The sequence below is a fragment of the Rhinopithecus roxellana genome, chromosome 19, assembly GCF_007565055.1.
Source record: "Rhinopithecus roxellana isolate Shanxi Qingling chromosome 19, ASM756505v1, whole genome shotgun sequence".
NCBI classification, from domain to species: Eukaryota; Metazoa; Chordata; class Mammalia; order Primates; family Cercopithecidae; genus Rhinopithecus; species Rhinopithecus roxellana.
Window position 1 is genome coordinate 20142854 of NC_044567.1, and position 26631 is coordinate 20169484.

At 42.4% G+C, this 26631-nt stretch overlaps 1 protein-coding gene across 1 annotated transcript in view; it reads left to right on the plus strand.

Annotated features, from left to right (window-relative positions):
- Positions 1-26631, plus strand: part of EFCAB5 (EF-hand calcium binding domain 5) — a 173868-nt gene that overhangs the window by 143397 nt on the left and 3840 nt on the right. Inside the window, exons 19-23 of the mRNA XM_010367959.2 lie at positions 168-320; positions 6874-6977; positions 10262-10515; positions 11711-11997; positions 12693-12789. Coding sequence (XP_010366261.1) covers positions 168-320; positions 6874-6977; positions 10262-10515; positions 11711-11997; positions 12693-12789 — 895 coding nt within the window. The remainder of the gene's footprint in view (positions 1-167; positions 321-6873; positions 6978-10261; positions 10516-11710; positions 11998-12692; positions 12790-26631) is intronic.

Consider the following 26631-nt stretch of genomic DNA (forward strand, 5'->3'; position numbering starts at 1 on the left):
TATAGTAGAACATGGAACATTGCCCTTTGAGGACTGCTGAATAATTTGCAGGAAGTATATTATCAAGAAGTAATTAAATTACTGGTAAAGGTAATCCGATTACTATATTACTAATTATTTTTTCTATTTTAAAAAGAGTAGGCTATTTGAATTTTCTGTCTCTACAGGGTGTTGCCAATGTCTTTAGCACTGCCTATCACTACGTCCACAGCCGGGAGCACATTCTGCATATTGTGATCACTGGCATTGGCTGGCTCTATGATGTCACATCCAGCATCACCTCCATCACTATGTACTTTGTAGAGCCTAGCCCAGCCCAGGTAGGCAAGGCTCAGTAGTGGTAGATCTCTCCAAGGTAGCCGAGTGTCTAGATGTTATTTCTTGCTAATATTTGAAAACCATATTAATTAGCTATTAGTCTAACTGAAGACAAATTTCCCAATATAAGACCCTTGATTGTGAGTGACAGGAATCCACCTCAAATTGCCTTAGCCAAAAGGGAGAATTAACTGACTCATGTGACCAAAATGAAGACAGGGCGGGAGTCAAGCTATCTTTTAGGATGGCCAGATCCAGGGATTTGAAACCATCAGTCCTCTCTTGTGTTCATCTGTCCACCTCTCATGTTTGTTTCCCTCTGTACATTGGTTTTGTTCTTCCAGCTAAAGATTGGCTTCTTCCACAGAGCAAGTCAGATGCTTACTAAAAGCATCCAGTAAAAAGTTCCAGTTTGGAAAACCCAAGAAAGAAGACAGAGTCTCACTCTTGTTGCCCAGGCTGGAGTGCAATAGCGCAATCTCAGCTTACCTCAAACTCTGCCTCCCGGGTTCAAGTGATTCTCCTGCCTCAGCCTCCCAAGTAGCTGGAATTACAGGCATGCGCCACCACGCCCAGTTAATTTTGTATTTTTAGTAGAGATGGGGTTTATCCATGTTGGTCAGGCTAGTCTTGAACTCCCAACCTCAGATGATCCAGCCACTTCGGCCTCCCAAAGTGCTAGGATTACAGGTGTGAGCCACCGTGCCAGGCCAGAAAACTCTTTTTGACTTATACTGAGATATGTACCCCTGGCCAGAGTGTGGACTTTACAGTAATGGGCACCATTCACCAGAATCATATGGGTGGAGTAGGAAGGGACTAAGAGCTGCTGTTTTGGAAGGACTCAGTTATATGACACCAATTTTTTTAAGCCCTCCTATCCATAATGTCATGAATTCCTGCTGACTATTTGCTTTGCTTCTTTATACTTTGTGTTAGGATTTTGCATATGATGAGAGTGGATGAAAAGGTTTTTCCTTTCAGAAAGGCTGAATGACTCTGGGAGGTGCTTGGTCAGGTGGTAGTGTCACCTGGTTGTCTCCCAGTCCCTTGGCTGGCCCACGGCAGGCATGTCCGCACTTCCCTCCGGGCTGCTTCTTTCCTTTTTCCCACCAGGTCCCTACTTCCCTCCCTCAGTGGCTGGCTCAATCTGATGAGGCCTTCGTCAATGAGGGCAGAATCATGGACTCTCTTGTGGGGTGGCCAGGCCATGGAGGCAGAGAATGCCTTGTAATTGGCACAGCTATTGAGGGTGTGGTTGGGAGCCTCCAAGGGCACTTAGGGCTGGGGCAGAGCACCCTGTTTGAAGGGCCCCAGCTATAGTGGCCCTTCAAAGCACATGGGGCCCCAGGGAAGATTCAGAAGAATACTGTCAGGGCCTTAAGAGAAACAACACATAGGGCACCATGGAAAAGGCCAAAATAGCCCAAAGCAGTCAGCAAGAAGCATGACTTCAGCGGCTGTAGGTTCAGAATCAAGAGTCCACAGACAAAGCCACCAGGGTCACATCCCATCTGACCTGGACTGTCTTATGGTGGTGAAGAAGATCCTGCCAAAAGTCGGGGGAGAGAAGGGCCACCCAGCAGCGGGTTGTGAGTGAGATCGTGGTGGGACAGAGACCAGAACAGCCTGGCTAAGCTCTTTTCAAGCACTCAATGATCATAACTTCCTCAGCCTCCCTCTTCCCCTTCTGCAGCCCCTCCAGATTCACATTTCTCTCTCTTTTCCAGCCTGCTCTGTGTCTCAAAAAATAAACCAGTATCCATGGGCTCTTTGGCCCTTTGGCTTCTGCTTGAGTTTGTCCAGTGACAGCTGCCAACAGGACACTGGAGGGCAGAAGCAGAGTGCAACTGGGGCATTGGTGCTTCTGTCTCCCTCTCTGCCAGGTTGCTGTGGGTTAGCTGTGTTTCTCTCCTAAAGGCCACTTCACCTTTCATCAGGCAGTCCTGTCCACACAGCTGTCCTTTGTCGGTTCTGGTCATTGCTTCCCCCGCCCCCACCCCATTTCCCCGCCTCTTCAGGCTAAGAGTGGTAACAGCTCTTCCTTATTACCAGGTCGGGATTCTAAACACTGCCTTCGTAAATAGTTCCTTTATTAAACTCCCTTTAAATTACCCAGCTGGGGCAATCTGCTTCCTTGTGACACCCTGACGGATACGAACTTATAAAGTAAATTCTGAGATACTCCCCCTCACCTCAAGCCCATGTTCCTGTAAGGTACAGAGTCATAGAGGAAAAAAATTACTGCTCTATTAACAGTAACCATAGATGAGTAAAAGCAGATTCAAATTCTCTTAGGTATGAAATTCAGGGTATTTTACTTTATCACCCCAAAGCACCTCTGTCTATTTCTTTGGAGTACCAAACTTATTAAATAGGTAACTGCGGCAGGCAGACTAATGCCTTCCGGTAAGATGTCCATGTCCAAATTCCTGGAAACTGTGAGTATGTCACTTTACATGGCAAAAAGGATTTTGCAGATGTGATTAAGATTAAGGAATTTGAGATGGGGAGATTATCTTGGATTATCCAGGTGAGCCCTGGATCGTGTGAGCCCTGGATCGTATGAGCCCTTAAAAACAGAGAACCCTTTCTGGTTGTGATCCATGAGAGACAGGAGGATGGAGGAAGAGTCAGAAAGATGGTGATTTAACACCCCACTGCCGGTCCCGAGATACACAGGGCTGTGGACAAAGACCCAGGGCACTAAGGGCAGCCTCCAGCTGACAGCCAGCAAAGAAATCAGTATTTTATTAGTATTTATGTCAGTCTTTTATTTCCCTGGGGTCTCAAGAGAGACAAGTAGCTAACACGGGTGCCTGGTTTGCTATCTTAAGTCATGGCAATGTAGGCTTTTGGAAAAATTTGAAAGTCAGACTGGCCGGTGATTTCTCCTTTCTACCTCATCACATTCCTTTTCTAAGGCAGTAAACAGACTTTCTGCTTGAATGAGAGGGAAGAGGAGGGGAGAGACTCTCAGGAGGAGAAAAATGTAATACTACAATTAATGTTTCACATCGCACATTTCGTAATAGGAAGCAAATTTTCTTTTACCTCAGGGATTTCAAAAATGTTGTTACTCTGGAACATTTTCCTCACTTCATCCCATCATCCTTAGGCCCTATATGAAACAAACTATAATTTATGTCAAGTGATATAAATAGTTCTTATGAAGTAGAAGGCCATGATTTTCTCCCACAAGAAGATCATTTTTTAAAGATGTAATTTCTTCCAACAATTATTTATAAATTTAACAAAATTCCAAGAAAAATCTCAACATGATTTTTTAAAAACTTGACAAATGATTTTAATTTTCATGGGATAGCTAAGAATATGAGGGTTGAGAGAACATTTACAATCTTGGTCTGGAGAAGGATTGCTACTTACACCAAAGGTTGGAACAATTAAGGGAAGGTTGATACATTGACTAGATAAAAATGTAAAACTTTCTTGCACCAGAGTTATAAAGAAAATTAAATTGCATGTGACAAACTGGGGGAAATTACCATTTACCTGGCAAAGGGTTAACACGATTATACACAAATCAATGAGATTTTTTAAAAAATCCAAAAGAAGGCCAGGCGCAGTGGCTCAAGCCTGTAATCCCAGCACTTTGGGAGGCTGAGACGGGCGGATCATGAGGTCAGGAGATCAAGACCATCCTGGCTAACCCGGTGAAACCCCGTCTCTACTAAAAAATACAAAAAACTAGCTGAATGAGGTGGCGGGCACCTGTAGTCCCAGCTACTCGGGAGGCTGAGGCAGGAGAATGGCCTAAACCCGGGAGGCGGAGCTTGCAGTGAGCTGAGATCTGGCTACTGCACTCCAGCCTGGGAGACAGAGCGAGACTCCGTCTCAAAAAAAAAAAAAAAAAAAAAAATCCAAAAGAAAAATAAGCAAAGGGCAAGTATACTTGTGGGAAAAAACCCCCATGCAAATGGTTTATAAACATGTAAGAAAATATTCAATTACTCTCAATGAAATAAATACAAAGTTAAGTAAAAGACAATTTTTATCTAGTAAATTGAAACTTACTTTTTTTTTTTTTTTTTTTTTAGAGACAGGGGTCTTCCTATGTTGTCCAGGCTGGTCTCGAACTCCTGGACTCAAGCTGTTGTCCCATCTCAGCCTCCTAAAGTGTTGGGATTACAGGTGTGAGTCACCACGCCTGGGCCAAAAAATTTTTTAACTACAATTTGAAATATCTGTTAGACATCTTAGAGGAGATATTGAATAGGCAGTTGGGTATAAGCTCCTGGTGTTTGGGTAGAAATCCAGGCTAATGAATAAATGGCATTTAAAGTCATGAGACTGGGTTACATAACATTGTCAAGGTATTCAATGCCGCTGAAATGTACACTTAAACAGATGGTTAAAATGAGAAATATGCTATGTATGTTTTACCACAATACACAAAACAAAACACAAAACCATGAGACTGGAAGGGATGACCAAAGGAACGAGTGAGAAAAGAAAAAAAAAAAAAAAAAAAAGTCTCAGGACTGAGCCCTGAGGTGCTCCAAGTGTTTGGAATCACTGTGGCTCAAAAAATTGTACTGACTGTGACCCACAGTATGGAAAACATTTCCATCCTGACTCCTTACGTGAACATGCGGGCACACACATGAAACAGAAATTTCACAAAAGAATACCTACTTTCCCTACATGTTATAGTTTCTGATATTCTCCCTTTTGTTTCATTCTTTGCTTTTTACCAAAAAAGAAAGTGTCAAACAAGAGAAAAGGAAAAGAGGATAAATATTAAAGCAAAGGAGATAAACAATTTGTAATGGGAAAGGTGAGCATGGATAGATATTGGAGACGAAAGGGGAAAAAAATAACAAGCCAGAACCAGAAGAAAGAAAAGGAGGTGGAAATATAATTGCAGCCTTTTCCCAAAAGGTTTCCTAGGAAGTTTTAACTAGGAGTGCTTTTCTCACTACTGAATAATTGCTGAGGGGCTCGCTGAATTTACAGTTTTTGGTCCAACTAAAATCAAATAAAGAATAAACTTATTTTCAGGCATATTATTTTAAGCCGCTTATTTTCTGTATTATGCTTCTGATCTAACAGCAGGAGTGGTCAATTTATACAATTTTGGAGGGAAAAACAGGAAAGTTTTGGCTAAACATTTAAACCTAGATACACAGGGTGAGATTTCAATATATATATATTTTCAGTCTAGTATGTAACATTAAGTAACAAACCATGAAAGAAATAAATTTGGAAAGAAGCTAGAAGCCCAGTCGTCAATGTGGGATAATCTTAACAATTTTCCAAGGATAATGTTGACAACATTTCCCTTCTAAAGAGTTTGAAAGAACCGTTGAGGGCATGGAGTATAGAGGCAAGAGGAAATTTCACATTACAAAGCAGCAGTTCCTCTTCCAAGCACCATTATAGCATGCAGCCTCTATGGATCCTCTTGTCATATTTCTTCTTTATTCCAATAATTAGTTATGTTTATTTTTATTTTTTTTAGAGACCAGGTCTCATTCTGTTGCTCAGGCTGAAGTGCAGTGACATGATCGGAGCTCACTGTGACTTTGAACTCCTAGACTCAAGCGATCCTCCTGCCTCAGCCTCTGGAGTAGCTAAGACTACAGGCATGCTCCAAGAATTATTTTTCAAAGGAATGATTCATAAAAACCCCTCTTTACATCTCTTAATTGAATTTGTGTTTCCTACAGTTACTGTATTTACAGAATATGTTAATATACTTTCATAAATAGTTTCTATGAAAAAAATATTGATCAAAACTCATTAAAATATTTTCACAACCCACATGTAAGCTGTGTGTTGACCTACAGTTTGAAAACTTCTTAGAAGTAAGGGAAATAAAGAAGCAAAGAGAATGAGGATTGTTTAGTGAGGTAGAAGGAGAACCAGGAGAGAGTGTCGTCCCAATAGCAAAGTGAAGAAAGTAAATCGGCTGGGCGCGGTGGCTCACGCCTGTAATTCCAGCACTTTGGGAGGTCGAGGCAGGTGGATCACCTGAAGTCAGGAGTTCGAGACCAGCCTGGCCAACATGGTTAAACCCTGTCTCTACTAAAGATACAAACAAGCAAACAAACAAAAAATTAGCCAGGGTCGGGCGAGGTGGCTCACGCTTGTAATCCCAGCACTTTGGGAGGCCAAGGAGGGCGGATCACATGAGGTCAGGAGTTCAAGACCAGCCTGGCCAACATGGTGAAACCCTGTCTCTACCAAAAATACAAAATTAGCTGGGTATGATGGCGCATGCCTGTAATCCCAGCTACTTGGGAGGCTGAGGCAGGAGAATTGCTTGAACCCGGGAGGCGGAGATTGCGGTGAGCCAAGATTGTGCTATTGTACTCCAGCCTGGGCAACAAGAGTGAAACTCATCTCGGAAAAAAACAAACAAACAAACAATTATCCTGTTCTTTAATAGTACTAAGTAAAATGACACTGTCCTTAAAGCCAGAGGTCATCTAAGCTTTCCTATTTTTTTTCTATTTATCTGTCCCCAAAAGCTTTAATGGGAATATGAGGTATACTTACTCCTGTCTAATGAAATGTCTTCCTCTTTTCAAGGATTCAGACTATGTTTTACGCAACATGATGGTTACAGGGCAGCTGGGTCTAACAGAAATCCACAAAAATCCTCCTACCATTCACAGGAAGTCATGCATCTTCAGGTATGAGACATGTCTGTTTTGTTTGACTGCCAGAACACATCCTTCTGGTACAATAGTAGACCTGAAAGACACAGCTTCTGGCTCTTGCTCATACACACTGACTTATATTCTTTCTTTTTAATTTAATTTAATTTTAAGTTCCAGGATACATGTGCAGGATGTGCAGGTTTGTTACATAGGTAAACTTGTGCCATGGTGATTTGCTGCACCTATCAACCCATCACGTAGGTATTAAGCCCCGCATTCATTAGCTATTTTTTCCTAATGCTCTCCCTGCCCTCACCCCCTTGACAAGCCCCAGTGTGTTCCCTTCCCTGTGTCTATGTGTTCTCACTGTTCAGCTCCCACTTATAAGTGAGAACATGTGGTGTTTGGTTTTCCGTTCCTGTGTTAGTTTGCTGAAGATAATGACTTCCAGCCCCATCCATGTCCCTGAAAAGGATATGATCTCATTCCTCTTTATGGCTGCATAGTATTCCATGGTGTGTGTGTACCACATTTTCTTTATCCATTCTATCATTGATGGGCATTTGGGTTGATTCCATGTCTTTGCTACTGTGATTAGTGCTACAATGAACATATGTGTGCATGTATCTTTATAATATAATGATTTATATTCTTTTGGGTATATACCCAGTAATGAGATTGCTGGGTCAAACGGTATGTCTGGTTCTAGGCCTTTGAGGAATCACCACACTGTCTTCCACAATGGTTAAACTAATTTACATTTCCACCAGCAGTGTAAAAGCGTTTCTATTTTTCCACAGTCTCACCAACATCTCTAGTTTCTTGATTTAAAATCACCATTCTGACTGGTATGAGATGATATCTCATTGGGGTTTTGATGTGCATTTCTTTAATGATCACACTGAATTTTATTCTGATTGGCTTTTAAAGAAAAATTTCAGCAGAATGTTGTCTGCATGGGATATATTGGCTCTTTTTTTCCCAAGTCCTTTTTTCTTGAGAGATGGGGTCTTGCTGTATTACCCAGGTGGGAGTGCAGTGCTATGATCATAGCTCATGGCAGTCTCAGACTCCTGGACTCAAGCTAACTTCCTGCCTCTGCTTCCCAAATAGCTGGGACTACATGCATTTGCTAAGCCCAGCTCATTTAGTTTTTTTTATGGTGCCCAGCCTTCCCAAGTCCTTTTTAAAATGGATTTCATTGGCATTTTATTTTAAAATTGCAAGTTTTAAAGCATGAAAGTGTTTTATTTTCAATGAATTTCCTTGTAAATATGGAATTCAACAAAAACCCACCATAATTATGAATAATACATTCACATCACTCATCAGAGCTCATCTGTGAATGTTAGCAAGGCTGTGAATGTGTCTTTTTTGTTTAAAGAAGACGTGCAGGGGCAGAGTTGGAGAGAAGGCAGAGCACGTTGTATTTAATAAGTACTCGGTTCTCAATTACTTAGAATGACTCTCACTTGTCAAATGCCAGGAACACTACTAAAATGTGTACAGATGTAAACAGATCTTAACTGAGAACACACCTATTGCAAAAGGGAATGACTGCTTCTTAGGGGGTCGGTGTCGTTGAGTAGGCAGTAACCCAGTCATCCCAGACTAGAAGGTTAATTCAGCATTTAATTACATATGTCAATTAAGCTTTAGTTTGGCCTCATGCCAGAATGTTCATTCACTCTCAAGCTCTTTTCCACATAGCTATTCCTTGTGCTGGTCAGAGCTTTACAGAAGTCCTTGTAATACCCAGACTCATAGCCCTGGATTCTTTTTTTTTTTTAATTTTTTATTATGTATTTTTAAAATTATACTTTAAGTTCTAGGGTACTTGTGCACAACGTGCAGATTTGTTACATATGTATACACATGCCATGTTGTTGTGCTGCACCGATTAACTCGTCATTTACATTAGGTATATCTCCTAAGGCCCCTCCCCCCTCCCCCCCCACTACAGGCCCCGGTGTGTGATGTTCCCCACCTTGTGTCCACGTGTTCTCATTGTTCAGTCCCCACCTATGAGTGGGAACATGCATAACCCTGGATTCTTGTGTGTCACTTAGAACAGATGTCTTTGGAGGAAGTCAGTTGACCAATGGGCTCTATTGTTATGCCTGGAAAGCTTAGTATGATGCATTACTACTATGGCAGTCATCAAGACACAACAGAAAGTGGTGGCTCAGCAGCAGCAAAAGGGGTGGGAAGAGCACAAGGACGTCATCTTACCTGTTACTGTAGGATTGATATAGAAACTATAAATGTGCTTTTTGAGGATGCAAAGTACCAATTTTTTACAAATACCCTAAAGAAACGGCATATCAGAATTAATGTAGATGGGGAAAAGAAAAAAAAAGAAAAAGAGGTGTGTCTGTGCCTCACCAAGAGAAAGAAGCAGCCACTACATTTCCATGAAAAATCTCAAGTCTCTCACTGAGGCAGATGCTATAGATGCTCTACCCAGATTCCCAAAATGCCTTTTTACCAGCTTCTATAGGCACAGCTACAAGTAATGGCTCACACCGTAACTTTCTCTGGAGGAGTGCCCTTGAGCGATTGGAGCTCTTCACCAGGAGGTACCTAAGAGATGTGTAAACACTCCCCCGGCCCAAACTGCTCACACACACCCAGGGCAGCTTAGAGCCAATGACTGACTAGTGCTAGGATACAAAAGACCCCTCCCTTTGTCTCAAGGTGGAACAGATTCTTTGGTACAATTGACCTGTCGGAGCTCCCCTTGGGATCAGGCCGAGGCTAGACTTCATGTGAAATTACATTCTTACTTAGCTTCTTCCCCTTGCCTATCCTGCTTCCCTCAGTCCCTAACAGGTTTCTCCAGCGAACACTCGCTCAGTAAATCACTTGCATAAGGATCCCTGTCTCAGGCTCTGCTTCTAGGGAACCTGATCTAACAGGTTCATCATTTCTGCTGGCACTCCACCAAAGCATAATGGACAATAAGTAAACAAAAGCATAATGGACAATAAGTAAACAAAACATGAACACCTTCAGATAAGTAAAGACAACGAAGCAGAGTATCATGATGGAGAGTGACTTGGGCGCTGCTTGCTACCTGAGATTGGGTGGTCAGGGAAGCCTTCTCTGCCGAGGGGATGTTTGAGCAGAGACAAGAGTGAGCAGACAGACAGCCACGTGAAATCAAGGGCTAGAACGTTCCAGGCAGATGAAACAGCAAGAAGGGCTGGCATGGTGGAAGTGAGGTAGGCACAAGAGAGTAATTCAATATGTTTGGGTGGAATGATGTGAACAGACAGAAGTTTAATATCTTTGTGCTTATTTGGTTTTGATTTCAGAGATTTCCTCTTTAAATGTACTGACAGTTCAGAAGTCGTTCTGGCCTCTGCCTGTGGAGAAACCCACATAGTAGTTCCACTTCGTGAGAGAGCAGGAGAGGCTCTGGGAGTCCTCGATTTTAACATCGGCCGAAATAGGATGTTGTTGTATCAAGAATATAAAGATCTACAGAAAATGATGAAAGTGGTCCAAGTGGCCTGCTATGAAATCCTTGGCGAGTTCTCTGGAGAGATAGAGAAAAAATATGTCTTAGGTATTGTTCGTGTGGCATCAGCCTAAATTCACAGGTTTAATAGGTTTTGGGGAAATCACAGGCAGTGCAATGAAATATGCACTTTCTAAAATGAATTGTTACAATATACAGACCTTTCCATGTAAAAGGAATTCCCTTATGCAGTCTTGCGCTGATGAGTAATGTCTACAAATTAAAGCAAACAGCCTGGAATCACATTCGCTTGGTTAGATTCATATAGTTTTAGAACTGGAAGGGCTCATAAAGGCAAGCTAGAACTAACATTTATTAAATGCCCCCATTATGTGTTTCAGGTATTATTTCATTTAATCTTTGCCATAACCCTATGAGATGAATAGTGATACCCCATGTACAGGTGAGGAAAGTAAGCAAATTGCCCCTAATCACACAGTTAAGAAATAGTGAGGGCTGGATTTGAACCTACGTTTGGGTGCTCTTCCCACTATGTTATACAGCATTAAGTAATCAGAACATCTCGTTTTACAGATAAAGATGCTAAAGCCTGCAAAAGTAAAGTGGATTATCTAAGGTCCAATAGCAAGCTGGTGGGAGAGGCAAGACAAGACCTTAGTTTTTGTAATTCCATATCCACTAGGCTACTCTCAATGCAATGCCAGCTTGGAGAGAGGGAGGGAGGAAGAAGGCATGGAAACCTTTGGCTTCCTAGAATGAAGTGAATAGAATTAGAAGAGTAACACTATGTGGGATTAAGCCAAAAGATTTGTAACTATGTCACAGAGTGGGATAAGAAGAAAGGAGAAAATTCATGTCTCCTGAGTGTTCACTATGTGTAATGCCTGTAACTAAGCACTTTTACGTATATCATCTTCTCTAACTCTCACAGCTAACCAAGGAAGTAGGGATTAAGCCCATTCTCACAGAAGAGGAAAAGGATATTCAGAGAGACAATAGACTAATAAGGGGGACAGCATGTGTTCCAACCAGGGTCTAACTCTAAAACCCAAGTTTTTGCCTTTTCTCAAAGCCTCTTCTATGAGCTTCACCAGGAGTAATTTCCTTTCTTTCTTTTGATTTCATGGCTAGAGAAACTAAGATTGTTTAAAACCGAAGGATATGGTCTGCTTTTTCTTGACAAAAAATTTACTATAATATGTTCAGAATCCTATGAAAAAGTAATACACAGCAATGTACATTAGACTGAACAGCAATGCGAGCTATCATTTTGTTATTCCAGAGATTGAAAATGTCGGGGAAGTCCAGCGGGCAGGAATTCTCTTCTTCCGAATCATGCTGCTTGAGCTACAGGAAAGCATACAACTACTCAATTCCATGGAATTTGTGTCACTGTTGCTCTATGACCATACTCTTCTAACAGAGCCAAATTATCCTCAAGACAGCAAATCCACAGAGCTGGAAGCCAACATGGAACTAGTGCGTGACATCCTGAAGGCGGTTATCTTGTTCTTTCATCCAGAGTTGGAATTTTCAAGTGACTTTGGAAGTTGGGATAAGTGTAAATTTGTAAGTTTTTTTTTTTTAAAGCACCTTTTAAATTGAAGAATCACCTCAACAAATTTAAATATACAAATCATAATTGCATAAATCATAAGGGTACAAATGCAAGAATTTTTACTGAGTGGAACATGTTCACGTAACCAGACCTAGATCAAGAAATAGAACATTTATAGAATCCCAAAAGCTCTCCTTTGTACCCTTCCTCATCATCCCTTCACCCCACCCACCCCAAGCGTAACCATTACCTTTTTTTTTTTTTTTTTTTTGAGACAGAGTTTCACTTTTGTTGTCCAAGCTGGAGTGCAATGGCACGATCTTGGCTCACTGCAACCTCTGCCTCCTGGGTTCAAGCAATTTTCCTGCCTCAGCCTCCCGAGTAGCTGGGATTACAGGTGCCCACCACCACGCCTAGCTAATTTTCTATATTTTTAGTTGAAACTGGGTTTCACCATGTTAGCCAGGCTGGTCTCAAACTCCTGACCTCAGGTTATCCTCCCACCTCAGTCTCCCAAAGTGCTGTGATTACAGATGTGAGCCACCATGCCCGGCCATGGGTAACCATCATCTGCCCTTCTAACACCATTGATTGGTTTTGCCTATTTTAAAATCTATATAAATAGAATTATGTAAGCTGTTGAACTGGGCACTATATTTCTGCTTGCTGGTGATCCCATAAATTTTCTCTTGTTGTTTGTTCACAGTATATTAACAAATATTTAGTCAACAATATTTGTGTCTTTGATCCAACTGCCAAGCATGTGGAAGTTAATGTACAGCTCATTGATGAATATATCAGAGGTAAATTTTCACTTAATTACAGCCTAAATCTATAGCAACAGCAATAAAACACAGTTGTGATTAAGAGATTTTTATTAGGATAAAGCAAGTGGGTCACAAATTCAGTTTTTAGAAGAAAATAGTTATAAGTCTTCTAAGAGGAGGGACACTATCTATAATCTATTGCATCATTCCCCAAAGTCACTGTCTATGCCACACATATGAGAATTCAAAAGCACATCTATCTCCCACTTATTAACTACATGTGCATTATTTATTTTAAAAAATGCACATGGGGCTGCAATGAGAATAGAAGTGTTAAGCAAAAAGGCTATCTTTAGCTTCAATAAATAATCAAAGAAAATAATAGACTTTTTCAGGGAGGAGAATCACCAAGAATGGAGAGCAGCGAGGCTCTCATGTTGGAGAAGACGATTAGCTGTTTGACCACAGGGAGCAGGCCGCATATGAAAGTAAATATACAAACAGAGGCCCAAGGTCCTCCGCTGACCCGTATTCTCAGAGGCCTCAGGCTGTGATGAGGAATTCATTTAAAGTTTGCTTTTTTCTTTGTTATTTACGAAAAATAATTCATAGTTGGGAAAATGGCTCTGTAGAAATTGCTCACTAAATCTATCCCTTTCCTCCTCTTCCCGCTCTCCTACTATCTGTGGAGGCTCTAGACCAACGCAGAAGGGTTTCTGGATTCACAGGGAACTATCCTAGCTGATTCTTGAGCAGCCTTGACCACCAACGCTTCCCACCACTTTCTGCTTTCCAACAGTGCCCTCTGATGGAAGAAATACTAATTGCAGTTAACGGAGCCCAACTCAGCCAGAAAATAGCCCATAGGCTCCCCAATCAGTGCCGCCAAGCCTTTAGTTATACCAGTCTCCGCAGCAATCCCGAGGAAGTTCGTAGGTCACCCAGATACCAACGCTCTCTCCTTCAGATGCAGTTACATTAGGAAATGCTAAGCTTCTTGCTTAGGCGAAGGGAGAGGAATTCTTCGGGGTGCCTTTCTATTTGTGCCAGAAGGAGAGAAGTCTTCAGGCAGGGCAATCTGCTGCTCGAAGTTTACCTGGCCTAGCAGCTTTAAGTAAGAGCCCTACTCCACGAATCTACCCAGAATGAAATGTCACCAATAATACCTGTAGTCTCAGCCTGTGACAGGCAGAGACTGCTAGACTATATAGCATAGCTCCTAACCCACCACGCCTTCCAAACTATTTACCAAAAGGGTGGAATTACGGCTCGTAATGTGCCCATACTTTCTTAGGGCTTCTGCTGCCAACTCTTACCCCCTCTCCATCCTAGTTCAAGAAAAGGGTATTTCCTAATGTAAATGACGAGTTGGTGGGTGCAGCAAACCAACATGGCACATGTATACCTATGTAACAAACCTGCATGTTGTGCACATGTGCCCTAGAACTTAAAGTATAATAATAATTTAAAAAAAGAAAAGAAAAGAAAAGAAAGAAAAGGGTATTTTTGGCTGGGCACAGTGACTCACACCTGTAATCCCGACACTTTGGGAGGCCAAGGCGGGCAGATTGCTTGAGCCCAGAAGTTGAAGACTAGCCTGGACAACATGGCAAAATCTTGTCTCTACAAAAAAAAAAAAATACAAAAACTAACTGGGTGTGGTGGTGCACGCCTGTAATCCCAGCTACTCAGGAGGCTGAGGTGGGAGATTACTTGAGCCCGGGAGGTTGAGGCTGCTGTGAAATGTGATCATGCCACTGCACTCCAGCCTGGGCAACAGAATGAGACCCCATCTCAAAAACAACAACAACAAAAAGGAGGTATTTTTTTTATTCTGGTGGAACTCCAGGCAGCTGTGTCCTGCCTTTAGATTGAGCCAGTCATCTGTGAAGTAACATTGGGTAGCTTTGTTGAGCAGGCCTGGCCTCCCAAGACTGTGCCATTGCAGGTGAGTGCTGCTGACATACTTCCCTGTGGGGGACCCTGTGACTCCAGTGAGCACTCCCAGACAGCTGTGTATGCACTAGTACATCAATAGCCTACTATTCTCTGTCACTTTGCCTAAGACACTCCTAGTAGTTAGTCTCTTCTACCTGGAGATTCATGACTTGACCACCTTCTCCAGGACCTATTCTCTCCACTCCACTTTGGACCTCTGCTGCCAGTCTCATCTGGTCATTCAGGATGCCCCATATCTGCTCCATGTCCCCCTCCCAGGAGTTTTAGACAGATGTTACCTGCTTGGAAATGTTCTTAGACCCAGAGGCAAGAAGAGCTGTCCCCTATTGCAAGTATAACCAGAATCACTTTTCTGTCTAGAACCTGGGTGTCTGCCAAGTGACCGTACCTCCTCCTCTAAATCCAAGTATTTACAAGTCCACAGACATTGGTCTCAGCAGGAGTGCCCCAGGCCCTCCACTTCTCCTACGTGGTTCCTAGAGCTCCAACTCTGCCAAAGTAGCCAGAGGCTCAGTGCTGTCACCATTTGTAAAGAAACCCGCTAGCGGCCGGGCGCGGTGGCTCAAGCCTGTAATCCCAGCACTTTGGGAGGCCGAGACGGGCGGATCACGAGGTCAGGAGATCGAGACCATCCTGGCTAACACGGTGAAACCCCGTCTCTACTAAAAATACAAAAAAAAAACTAGCAGGGCGAGGTGGCAGGCGCCTGTAGTCCCAGCTACTCGGGAGGCTGAGGCAGGAGAATGGCGTAAACCCGGGAGGCGGAGCTTGCAGTGAGCTGAGATCTGGCCACTGCACTCCAGACCGGGCGACAGAGCAAGACTCCGCCTCAAAAAAAAAGAAAAAAAAGAAAAAAAAGAAACCCACTAGCTTCTGCAATAAAATGACACCATCATCCTCTAAGAGTGACAATGAAGGAAGGTGCCTTCCCATCAGCAGGGGAGGACTGCTGGACTCACAGTCCTAATTAACTTTTATCTTCAAGATTCGCCTTCCCTGGAAGATCCTTCCCTAGTTGCTACTGCCGCCACCCCGGTGGCTCTCGTAGGTGCCACGCTCCCTGCAACTCCATTACAAAAATGGAACATGACTCATTCCTTAATCCCCACTGCACAGCTAAGGACCTGACAGGAACCTTGGTAGAATGATTCTACCGACAACCCAGAAATAACAAGTAGGAAACAGCACTGAATCTGCAACTCTGAGGACGTGCCTTTTTCTTTTAAATGAGTCAAGCCAAAATGGACAACCAGACGACAAGAACATGGTTCTGTCCTATTCATTTAAACCTTCTGTATGCTAACATTGGTTTGGATTCAATTACAGTTCTCTGCTGTTGTTTTGGACTTAGTCATCTTGAATGGGAATTGCTGTTGGCTCCCTCTTATAGGAAAAAACTTGCCATCACAGCTAGACTTGGGTTTAATAGAGAGCTAAGAGTGCGCCATTTATTTACAAGTTGCTCACAGATTTTAGGCCATGGAGGAGGAAATATCAGTTCAGCTTGAGAACAGATTTCCTTTGTCCTGGCAAGAGCCCCTTAAAAAGCCCTTTTAGTTATGAGTTATGATATTAGACAAGTACTCACACCATGCAAAGGGGAAGGGTATAACACTCTGTTCTGGGTAAAGATCTCAGGCCTGAAATGCTTCGATTTCCCATGCAAGCAAACCCCTTGCCTTTTCAGTTCCAAGTTATTCAGAGGAAAAAAGAAAATCAAACCAGCCATTCTCTTTATGTTTCTTATCACTTCTTGTGATTTAAATTTTGAAGTTTTCTAGCAGTAGTTATTAAGAGGAATAACTAAGCACAGTTTTACATGTATAGATAACATCACTGCTACTTTGATATCTGATTAAAGACTTAAAAATGAACTTGATGAGAAGTGGAGCATGATGGCGTGCACCTGTGGTCCCAGCTACTTAGGAAGCTGAGGCAAAAGGATTGCTTGGGGCCAGAAGTTCAAGGCTGTAGTGCACAATGATGGTGCCTGTGAATAGCACTGCACTCCAGCCTGGGCGACATAGTGGACATCGACTGTAGAAATTAATAAGAACAGTTTTCTATTTAATTTGATACTCATTTTTTTTTTTTTTTTTTTTTTTTTTTTTTTTTTTTTTTTTTTTTTTTTTTTTTGAGGACGGAGTCTCGCTCTGCCACCCAGGCTGGAGTGCAGTGGCCGGATCTCGGCTCACTGCAAGCTCCGCCTCCCGGGTTTAAGCCATTCTCCTGCCTCAGCCTCCCGAGTAGCTGGGACTACAGGCGCCCGCCACCTCGCCCGGCTAGATTTTTTTTGTATTTTTAGTAGAGACGGGGTTTCACCGTGTTCGCCAGGATGGTCTCGATCTCCTGACCTCGTGATCCGCCCGTCTCGGCCTCCCAAAGTGCTGGGATTACAGGCTTGAGCCACCGCGCCCGGCCGATACTCATTTTTTTTTTTTAATTTTAGTGGCTGTTAAAACTGTCTTTTATCCTGAAAGGATATAAATATTATGTGTGTGTGTGTGTGTGTGTGTACATATATATATATATATTTTTTTTTTTTTTTTGAGATGAAGTCTTGCTCTGTCATTCAGGCTGGAGCGCAGTGGCCCAATCTCAGCTCACTGCAACCTCTGCCTCCCAGGTTCAAGAGATTCTCCTGCCTCATCCTCCTGAGTAGCTGGAACTATAGGTGTGCACCACCACGCTTGGCTGATTTTTGTATTTTTAGTAGAGGTGGGGTTGCACCACTTGGCCAGGCTGGTCTGGAACTCCTGACCTCAGGTGATGCACCCACCACGGCTCCCAAAGTGCTGGGATTACAGGCATATATATATATATATATTTATAGATATTTTATATATATATTATATATATATATACACACACACCACTTTTTTTTTTTTTGAGATGGAGTTTCGCTCTTGTGGCCCAGGCTGGAGTGCAGTGGCACGATCTCGGCTCACCGCAACCTCCGCCTCCTGAGTTCCAGCGATTCTCCTGCCTCAGCCTCCCAAGTAGCTGGGATTACAGGCATGTGCCACCATGCCCAGCTAATTTTGTATTTTTAGTAGAGACAGGGTTTCTCCATGTTGGTCAGACTGATCTCAAACTCCCGAGCTCAGATGATCCACCTGCCTCAGCCTCCCAAAGTGCTGGGATTACAGGCATGAGCCACTGCGCCGGCTTTAAATTTTTTATTAAAGTACTTGAAAAGGTCACATAGAACTAAAAGCCTAAAAAGAGTCACTAGGCCATATCTTCTCCTTCATTCTCTTCAGTCTCCCTCGCCAGAGGCAACCGTGTTTTGTTCTTTCACTCTTTCTTCTTGGCATTTGCACATCTATTTCTATTATGCACAGATTGCTATCTTTTGATTCATCAATTTTAAACCTTATCAGTCAATTTCCTCTGATTATAAATGAAGATTTTGTTCTGTTATGCCACCATTCTCTTACCCCATCCTCCCAATATAGTTGTATTTATAATTTGGGGTTAAATAAAGATGCAATGTTTACATGCTTTTGCCTATGCAAATATTATACACACCTGAGGATTGTAGCATATTTTGATTCCTCATCTTTTTTTGTTTTTCCTGAAGTAAATAATTGTCTTTTATGTTATTTTATTTTTTATTTTTATTTTTTTGAGACGGAGTCTCGCTCTGTCACCCAGGCTGGAGTGCAGTGGCCGGATCTCCCCTCACTACAAGCTCCACCTCCCGGGTTTACGCCATTCTCCTGCCTCAGCCTCCCAAGTAGCTAGGACTACAGGCGCCTGCCACCTCGCCCTGCTAGTTTTTTTTGTATTTTTTAGTAGAGACAGAGTTTCACCGGGTTAGCCAGGATGGTCTCGATCTCCTGACTTCGTGATCCCCCCTTCTCGGCCTCCCAAAGTGCTGGGATTACAGGCTTGAGCCACCGCGCCCAGCCTGTCTTTTATTTTTAAATTTTCTTAGTTTTATTTGTAGTTCTTGATCATTCCCACCCCTTCCGTTTGTCTCTCCCATAAGATAGCTCTATCAGGTAATTTATTAAGTCTAATTTATTTTCTTTTCCCAAAGCCATCTCTTATAGAGATCTCAATTCCTCTTTTTGTTTTGTTTTGTTTTGTTTTGTTTTGTGTTTTGAGACAGGGCCTCACTCTATCACCCAGGCTGGAGTGCAGTGCCACAATCACAGCTCACTGCAGCCTTGACCTCCCTGGTTCAAGCAATCCTCCTGGCTCAGGTTTCCAAGTAGCTGGGACTATAGGCGCGTGCCATCACGCCCAACTAATTTTGTTTATTTTTGTAGAGGTGGGGGGGGTCTCACTTTATTACCAGGCTAGTCTTGAACTCCTGACCTCAAGGGATTCTCCTGCCTCGGCCTCCCAAAGTGCTGGGATTACAGACGTGAGCCACCATACCCAGGCCTCAATTCTTTCTCTATCTAAAGTCTTTCCCCTGCCCCCAGATCTGCTACTCAGCTGCCTTCCTGAGATTCACTTCGCCACTATTGTAGGAATTTAATTTGCCATTCTCTTCGTCATTCTTGGTCTAGTCCCTTGTTTTCAGGTAACATGTCTCCAGTAGTTTTCTGAGAAAGAGTGTATAAGTGGTAAATTTTTTGAGACCTTTCGTTTTTGAAGATGTTTTTATTCAGTCCTCACACTTGATTTCTACTTTGCTGTGGAAGATAATTTTGAAGACATTGTTCTATTGTCTTTTTACATTTTCATTTATATATATTTTAAATAAAATACATATTATTTAATCTATAAATAAATAATAAAATATATATAAATAAATAATATATAATTATATATAAATAAATATATAAATAAAATAGATATTATTTAAAATAATATTTTTTAATACATATATATTTTATATATATACTTTTTTTTTTTTGAGACATAGTCTCACTCTGTCACCCAGGCTGGAGTGCAGTGGTGTGATCTTGGCTCACTGCAACCTCCACCCCCAGGGTTCTAGCAATTCTCCTACCTCAGCCTCCTGAGTAGCTGGGATTACAGGCGCCCGCCACCACGCCCAGCTATTTTTTTTTGGATTTGTAGTACAGATAGGGTTTCGCTGTGTTGGCCAGGCTGGTTTCGAACTCTTGATGTCGGGTGATCCACCCATCTCAGCCTCCCAAAGTGCTGGGATTACAGGCGTGAGCCTCCGTGTCTGGCCAGGTTTTATATATTTTTAACAGACGGGGTCTTGCTGTATTGCCCAGGCTGGACACAAAACTCCTGGGTTTGCTAGGCACAGTGGCTCATGCCTGTAATCCCAGCACTTTGGGAGGCTGAGGTGGGCCAATCGCTCGAGCCCAGGAGTTCAAGACCAGCCTGGGCAACATAGTGAGACCCTGTCACTACAAAAAACTTGAAAAAAAAAAAAAAAAGCTGGGAGTAGTGGCATGTGCCTGTAGTTCCAGCTACTCAGGAGAGCTGAGATGGGAGGATTGCTTGAACCCAGGAGGCTGAGGCTGCAGTGAGCCATGTTTGCACCACTGCACTCCAGCCTGGCCACAGAATGAGACCTTGTCTACAGAAAAATAAAAAAATACTCCTGGGCTTAAGCTGTCCTTCCACCTCAGCCTCCCAAGTAGCTACTACAGTACTACAGGAGTGCTGCCACCGCACCTGGCTTTCCGTTGTCTTTTTAAAAAACTGAGACATAATTCCCATGCCATAAATTTCACTCTTTGTACATTTTAAAGTGTACAATTTAGTGGTTTTGAATATATATCCCAGATTGTGCAATTATCACCACTATCTAATTTTAAAACATTTTCATCACCCCAAATAGAAACCCTGTACCCATTAGCAGTCACTCCTTCTTTCCTCTCCCTCTAGCTCCTGGGAGCCACTAATCTGCTTTCTGTCTCTACGGATTTACCTATTCTGGACATTTCACATAAGTGGAATCACACAATACGTAACCTTTTGTATCTGGCTTCTTTCACTCAGCATAATGTTTTCAAGGTCCATCTATGTTCTAGCTTGTATCAGTACTTCATTTTTGTGTGTGTGGCTGAATAATATTCTATGATAGAACACATTCTGTTTATTCACCTGTCAGTTGATGCACCTGTAGGTTGTTTCCACTTTTTGGCTCCTGAAATTATGACTCCATTAACATTTGTTTGTAAGTTTTTGTGTAAACATGTATTTTCAGTTCTCTTGTGTATATACCTTTGGAGTGCAAACATGCGGTAACTCTATGTTTAACTTTTTGTGGAAAAGACTCCATTGTCATCCAACTTTAAAGATTGCTGTTGACAGCCTGGGCAACATAGTGAGACCCTGACCCCACAAAAAAAATGAAAAACTTTGCCAAGTGTGGCGGCACATGCCTGTAGTTCCAGCTACTCAAGAAGCTGAACCCAGTTAAGGCTGCAGTGGGCCATGATCATGCCACTGCACTCCAGTCTGGGCAACAAAGTGAGACTTAATCTTTAAAAAAAAAAAAAAAAAAGGCAAAGGTTGCTGTTAAGAAGTCTGGAGCCTTTCTAAATTGGTGTGACCTTTCTTTGTTTCATATCTCTCCAGAAGCTGTAGAATCATCCCTTCATCCCCAAAGTTGCAAAAATTTCATAATGATATGCCTTTTTATGGGTCTGTTTTCATCAATTGATCTGTGTACTGGCTGGGCTTTTTTCAATTGTGAAATCTAGGTTGTTAAGTGCTGGATGATTTCCTCCATGGCATGAAGACTGCTACTTACAGCTGTGCAATTTGTACACTTCACAAAGGTGCTCTGCTGAGGAGGTGGGTGGGGGCCAAAATGTATCCCAGATTCCATTCTCTAGACTGTGTGCCTTAACCTGAAGCTACATCTGCTTAGAGGAGGAGCATCTTTTTCATTCACCAAGCTCTGTGCCCACAGAATGCCACACCTCACAGCAGGTGTGTTTTTCTCACCTTTACACCAAGGTGACCTATAACACTGGTGGTGGCCCTGCCCTCTTTTTTCTGTATTCACTCTTTGGGATTCCTATTATTCAGACATTGGCTCTCCCAGATTTAGTCTTAAAAATCCCTATATTTTCTTTCCTTTTTCCTAAACAACTTCAACAAACCCTTCTGAACCCTTTGAGGATTCTGGGATATACAGAAGGTTGATTCTAGGTTTTCTCCACTGCTGATTTAGGATTCCACTTTTCTCCTGTCTGATACCACTTCTTCACCTGCTTTATATTTCTCAAATTTTGTTGTTCTGTCTTTCACTCAACTAAAATTATCTCAGTGCTATCCATGTGACAGGCCCTGTTCTAGGTTCCTAGGGTACAGTAGTGAACGACATAGACCAAGATCCCTGCCCTCAAGAAGCTTACATTCTAAAGGGGAGAGCAGAGGATAAGCAATAAATGTAATAAATTATATACTATGGTAGAAAATAAGTGCTATAGGGGAAAAAAGCAAAGTAGACTAAGGCGGTGGATGCAAAGGTGGGAGGCAGAGAGGAGGCACGGGCTGAAAATTTAAATAGAGAAGTCAGGTAGGCCTTATCAAGAAGGTAGATTTAGGCCGGGCAGCAGTGGCTCATGCCTGTAATTCCAGCACTCTTGAGAGGCTGAGGTGGATGGATCACCTGAAGTCAGGAGTTCAAGACCAGCCTGGTCAACATGCAAAACCCCATCTCTACTAAAAATACAAAAATTAGCTGGGCATGGTGGCAGGCACCTGTCATCCCAGCTACTCAGGAGGCTGAGGCAGGAGAACTGTTCCAACCCAGGAGGCGGAGGTTGCAGTGAACCAAGATCACACCATTGCACTCCAACCTGGGTGACAAAGTGAGACTCTGTCTCAAAAAAAAAAAAAAGTGAGATTTAACCAAAGATGTGAAGGAAGCAAGGGAATCATCCATATGAATGTGGAAGGAATATTCCAGGTGTTGCTTGATGATATTGTATCCTAAGAAAAGAAAAAGAGTATTCCAGGCAGAGAAAACAGCCAAAGCAAAGGCCCTAAACCAGGAACAACCAGTGTGTTCAAATAGCAACAAGAAGGCCACTGTGTCAGCAGCAGGGTCAGAGAATGGGAGGTAAGTAAGGAGATGAGTTCAGGAGGTAATGGAGGACTGAATCAATTAGGGTCTTGAAGACTATCATAATGTCTTGATTTTATGGCTTATGGTGATCCTCCTGCCTTGTCCTCCAAAGTGTGGGATTACAGGTGTGAGCCACAACACCCAGTGAAGTAGAGCCATTGCAAGGTTTTCAGCAGAGGAATGATATGACCCGTGTTTTAAAAGGATCGCCCTGCTGCTATAATTAGAAGACACTTTGGAGGTCAAGAAGAGATGCAGAGAGACCAACTAAAGGAGCTGTTGCAGGAATCCGGATGAGAGATGAGGAATGTACCAGTGGAAATGGTGAAAAGTTGTCATATATATTTGAGAGGCAGAGTCAAAATATATCTTGACAGTTTGACTGTGGAGTGAGAAAGAAACAGAGGAGCCAAGACTGACTTCATGGTTTGGAAGGATGGAGTTACCATCAGCTGAGATGGAGAACACGTAGGTGGAGCAGGCTTTGGTTGAGGGAGATGAAGTGTTCAGATTTTGACATGCTGAGTTTGAGATATCTATTAGATATGGAAGTAGAGATGTGAATATGTAGATGGTTAAATAAATCTGGAGTTTTGGAGAAAGGTCTAAGCTGGAGATATAAAATCGAGATTGGTTGGTGAATAGATGATTGGCAAAGGGAGGAAAGTCTCCTTGGTGGGAACACTGAGTAGAGACAATTCTGAATGTTTTGCCACAAAGGGGAGCAAAGAAATGGTGTGGTAACTGGAGGAGACAATGGGGTCAAGGTTTTGTTTTGTTTCTCAGATGGGAAAGATAACAGTAGGTTTGATTCTGGTGGGAAATCCTGTAGAGAGCAAGAAGTTAACAATGTTGAAGATAGAGAATTCCTGAAGCAATGTCCTCAAGCACGTGAGAGAGGATGGGCTGTTGTTAGAGTAACCGTACATTCTATATTTACCTTGGAACAGCCCAAGTTTTTGCTTGTTGTTCTGGTGACTTGTCCAGTTAGCATCCTCTTTCTCTCTCAAGTGTACCGATTTGGACAATGAATTATTTGACTACCCGGGATCTACTGCACCAAGGAAGGAATTGGCTTAAGACAGCAAGAGGACAGAGAACATAGGTGCAGATGAGAGTGAGTGGGTAGGTGTGCTGTTGGGAGTCTACGGAAGTTGCCTTCTGATTGTGTCAATCTTACAGTGAAGCTGAAAGCAGAGTCATCAGCCAGAGTGAGGATGGGAGAGGGCGTTGTTGGGACTTTGAGGCGACAGGAGTAGGAATTAAATATTGGTGTTTCTTTTTTCCTAATCTTTCTATCGTTGTGTTTTATGTCTTCTTTAATTAATTAATTAATTAATTAATTAATTATAGAGGCAGGGTCTGTCTCTGTCACCCAGGCTGGAGTGCAGTGGTGTGATCATGGCTCACTGTAACCTTGAACTCCTGGGCTTAGGTGATTCTCCTGCCTCAGCCTCCTGAGTAGCTGGAATTACAGGCATGAGCCACCATGCCCGGTCCCTATGTCTTCTTTTTCTTTTTCTTTTCTTCTTTCTTTCCCTTTACATTAGTCTTAGTAGGAATTTCAGATGTAGCAAAATTGAATGCATGTTAATCATCTAGAAAAGCATTATTCATTCAATTTCTTTCATATTTTAACTTGGTGGTCTCCAAAGTTAAGTGCAAGCACCCCAGAAGATTTTTTTAAAAACTATCTCTGGGGTGCAAGAAAAATATCAAAGATGATTCTGTTGAGACACTGAAAGACAAGACAGAAAGAAAAATACCAAAGGATTAAGGACTTTTCTTTTTTTCTTTCTTTCTTTTTTTGGAGACAGGGTCTCACTCTGTCACCCAGGCTGAAGTGCACTGGCACGATCTTGCCTTACTGCAACCTCTCCCTCTCAGGCTCAGGTAATCCTCCCTCCTCCCACCTGAGCCTCCCTAGTAGCTGACACTGGAGGCCCACACTACCTTGCCTGGCTAATTTTTGTATTTTTTGTAGAGACAGACCATGTTGCCCAGGCTGGTCTTGAACTCCAGGACTCAAGCAATCCACCTGCCTTGGCCTCCCAAGTGTTGGGATTACAGGCGTGAGCCACTGCACCCCACCAAAGGACTTTTCTTTGTAATGTTTTTAACTCATCATTAATTTCTACTTTTTTGTTAAAAATGTTTTAAAATAATTTATATATTATATACATATGGGGTCACATGCTCAATGTTTGTTACTGATAGAGGTACATGATCAAAAGAGCTTGGAGGCCACTACATTAAACTATGAATTTTGTAAATACAATTTGCATAGATTTCAATTTACACATGACTTGATTTATAGCTATATCATTTAAAAAGCCACTACATGTGATATTGTACAGAAATTATGTGATATTGTATAGAAATTATGCTTGTGACATTGTACAGAAATATGCTTGCAATGGGAATGAAACTGATTCCAGCATTCATCCTGGAACAAACTTCCCCCAAACTTCAATTACTCGAGAAAAATGTGTTTTTAACTCCCCATGTAACACTGATATTTTTCCTGATAAATCTGGGAGGCAGTACCCTACAGTGCCTTTGGGACCACATTAAATTAACAATGACATATTAAGTGCCTGATTGCCATGGCAGATGTAAGTTCTCCTGCCTACAAAAAAACTGATTGAAATTTGCATACATGACTGGGCACGGTGGCTCACGCCTGCAATCCCAGCACTTTGGGAGGCCAAGGCAGGTGGATCACCTGAAGTCAGAAGTTCAAGACCAGCCTGGCCAACATGGTGAAACACCATCTCTGCTAATAATACAAAAAAATTAGCCAGGTCTGGTGGTGCACGCCTGTAATCCCAACTACCTGGGAGGCTGAGGCAGGAGAATGGCTTGAACCCGGGAGGCGGAGGTTGCAGTGAGCCAAGATCACAGCATTGCACCCCAGGCTGGACGACAAGAGCGAAACTCCGTCTAAAAAAGAAAAGAAGGCCGGGCGCGGTGGCTCAAGCCTGTAATCCCAGCACTTTGGGAGGCCGAGACGGGCGGATCACGAGGTCAGGAGATCGAGACCATCCTGGCCAACACGGTGAAACCCCGTCTCTACTAAATATACAAAAAATTAGCCGGGCGATGTGGCGGGCGTCTGTAGTCCCAGCTACTCGGGAGGCTGAGGCAGGAGAATGGCGTAAACCCGGGAGGCGGAGCTTGCAGTGAGCCGAGATCGCGCCACTGCACTCCAGCCTGGGCGACAGAGCAAAGACTCCGTCTCAATTAAAAAAAAAAAGAAAAGAAAAGAAAAGAAAAGAAATTTGCATACACATACCCTTCTATTGCTGCAGGGACCTTCAGTTCATTGTGTGTGGCTGTAATGTTAAGGAGTGACTTGGGGTATGTGAAGCAATAGAAATGAGAAAGAAAACTAAGAGAACTAATGAAGAAGAGGAACAGCAAAACATGTGGCTGATCTTGGATTGTTAGTTGAAAGGAGCAGTTACATTTTAGCTTTTGTACTTGAAGCTTAAGTACTTCTTTTTTTTTTTGCTTTGCCCATCTGTGCTAATTATCCATCATTCCCAAAATATTTAATTTTATTAATCCAGTGTTAAAAGCAGAGATCCATAAATGGAGTTTTAATTCAGAAATATCCTACTATAGCCCAGTGTTTCCAGCATAATGAATTCACTGTGTAATTAAAAGTTTGATTAAACTAGAACCTACAAAAATATCACGTTTCTGGACTAATGTCCATAAATAGACTCAAAGGTCGACCCAGTATTCTCTATACATTAGATGTATTCAAATAATTTACTATACACTTTTCCAAAGCAAAGCAAAAAAAAAAAAAAGAAGAAGAAGCGTTATTTCTATGGTTATAAAAGAAGCGTGTATCTGCTTGAAAAAATGACTGTGTGAGTTGGGTCTCG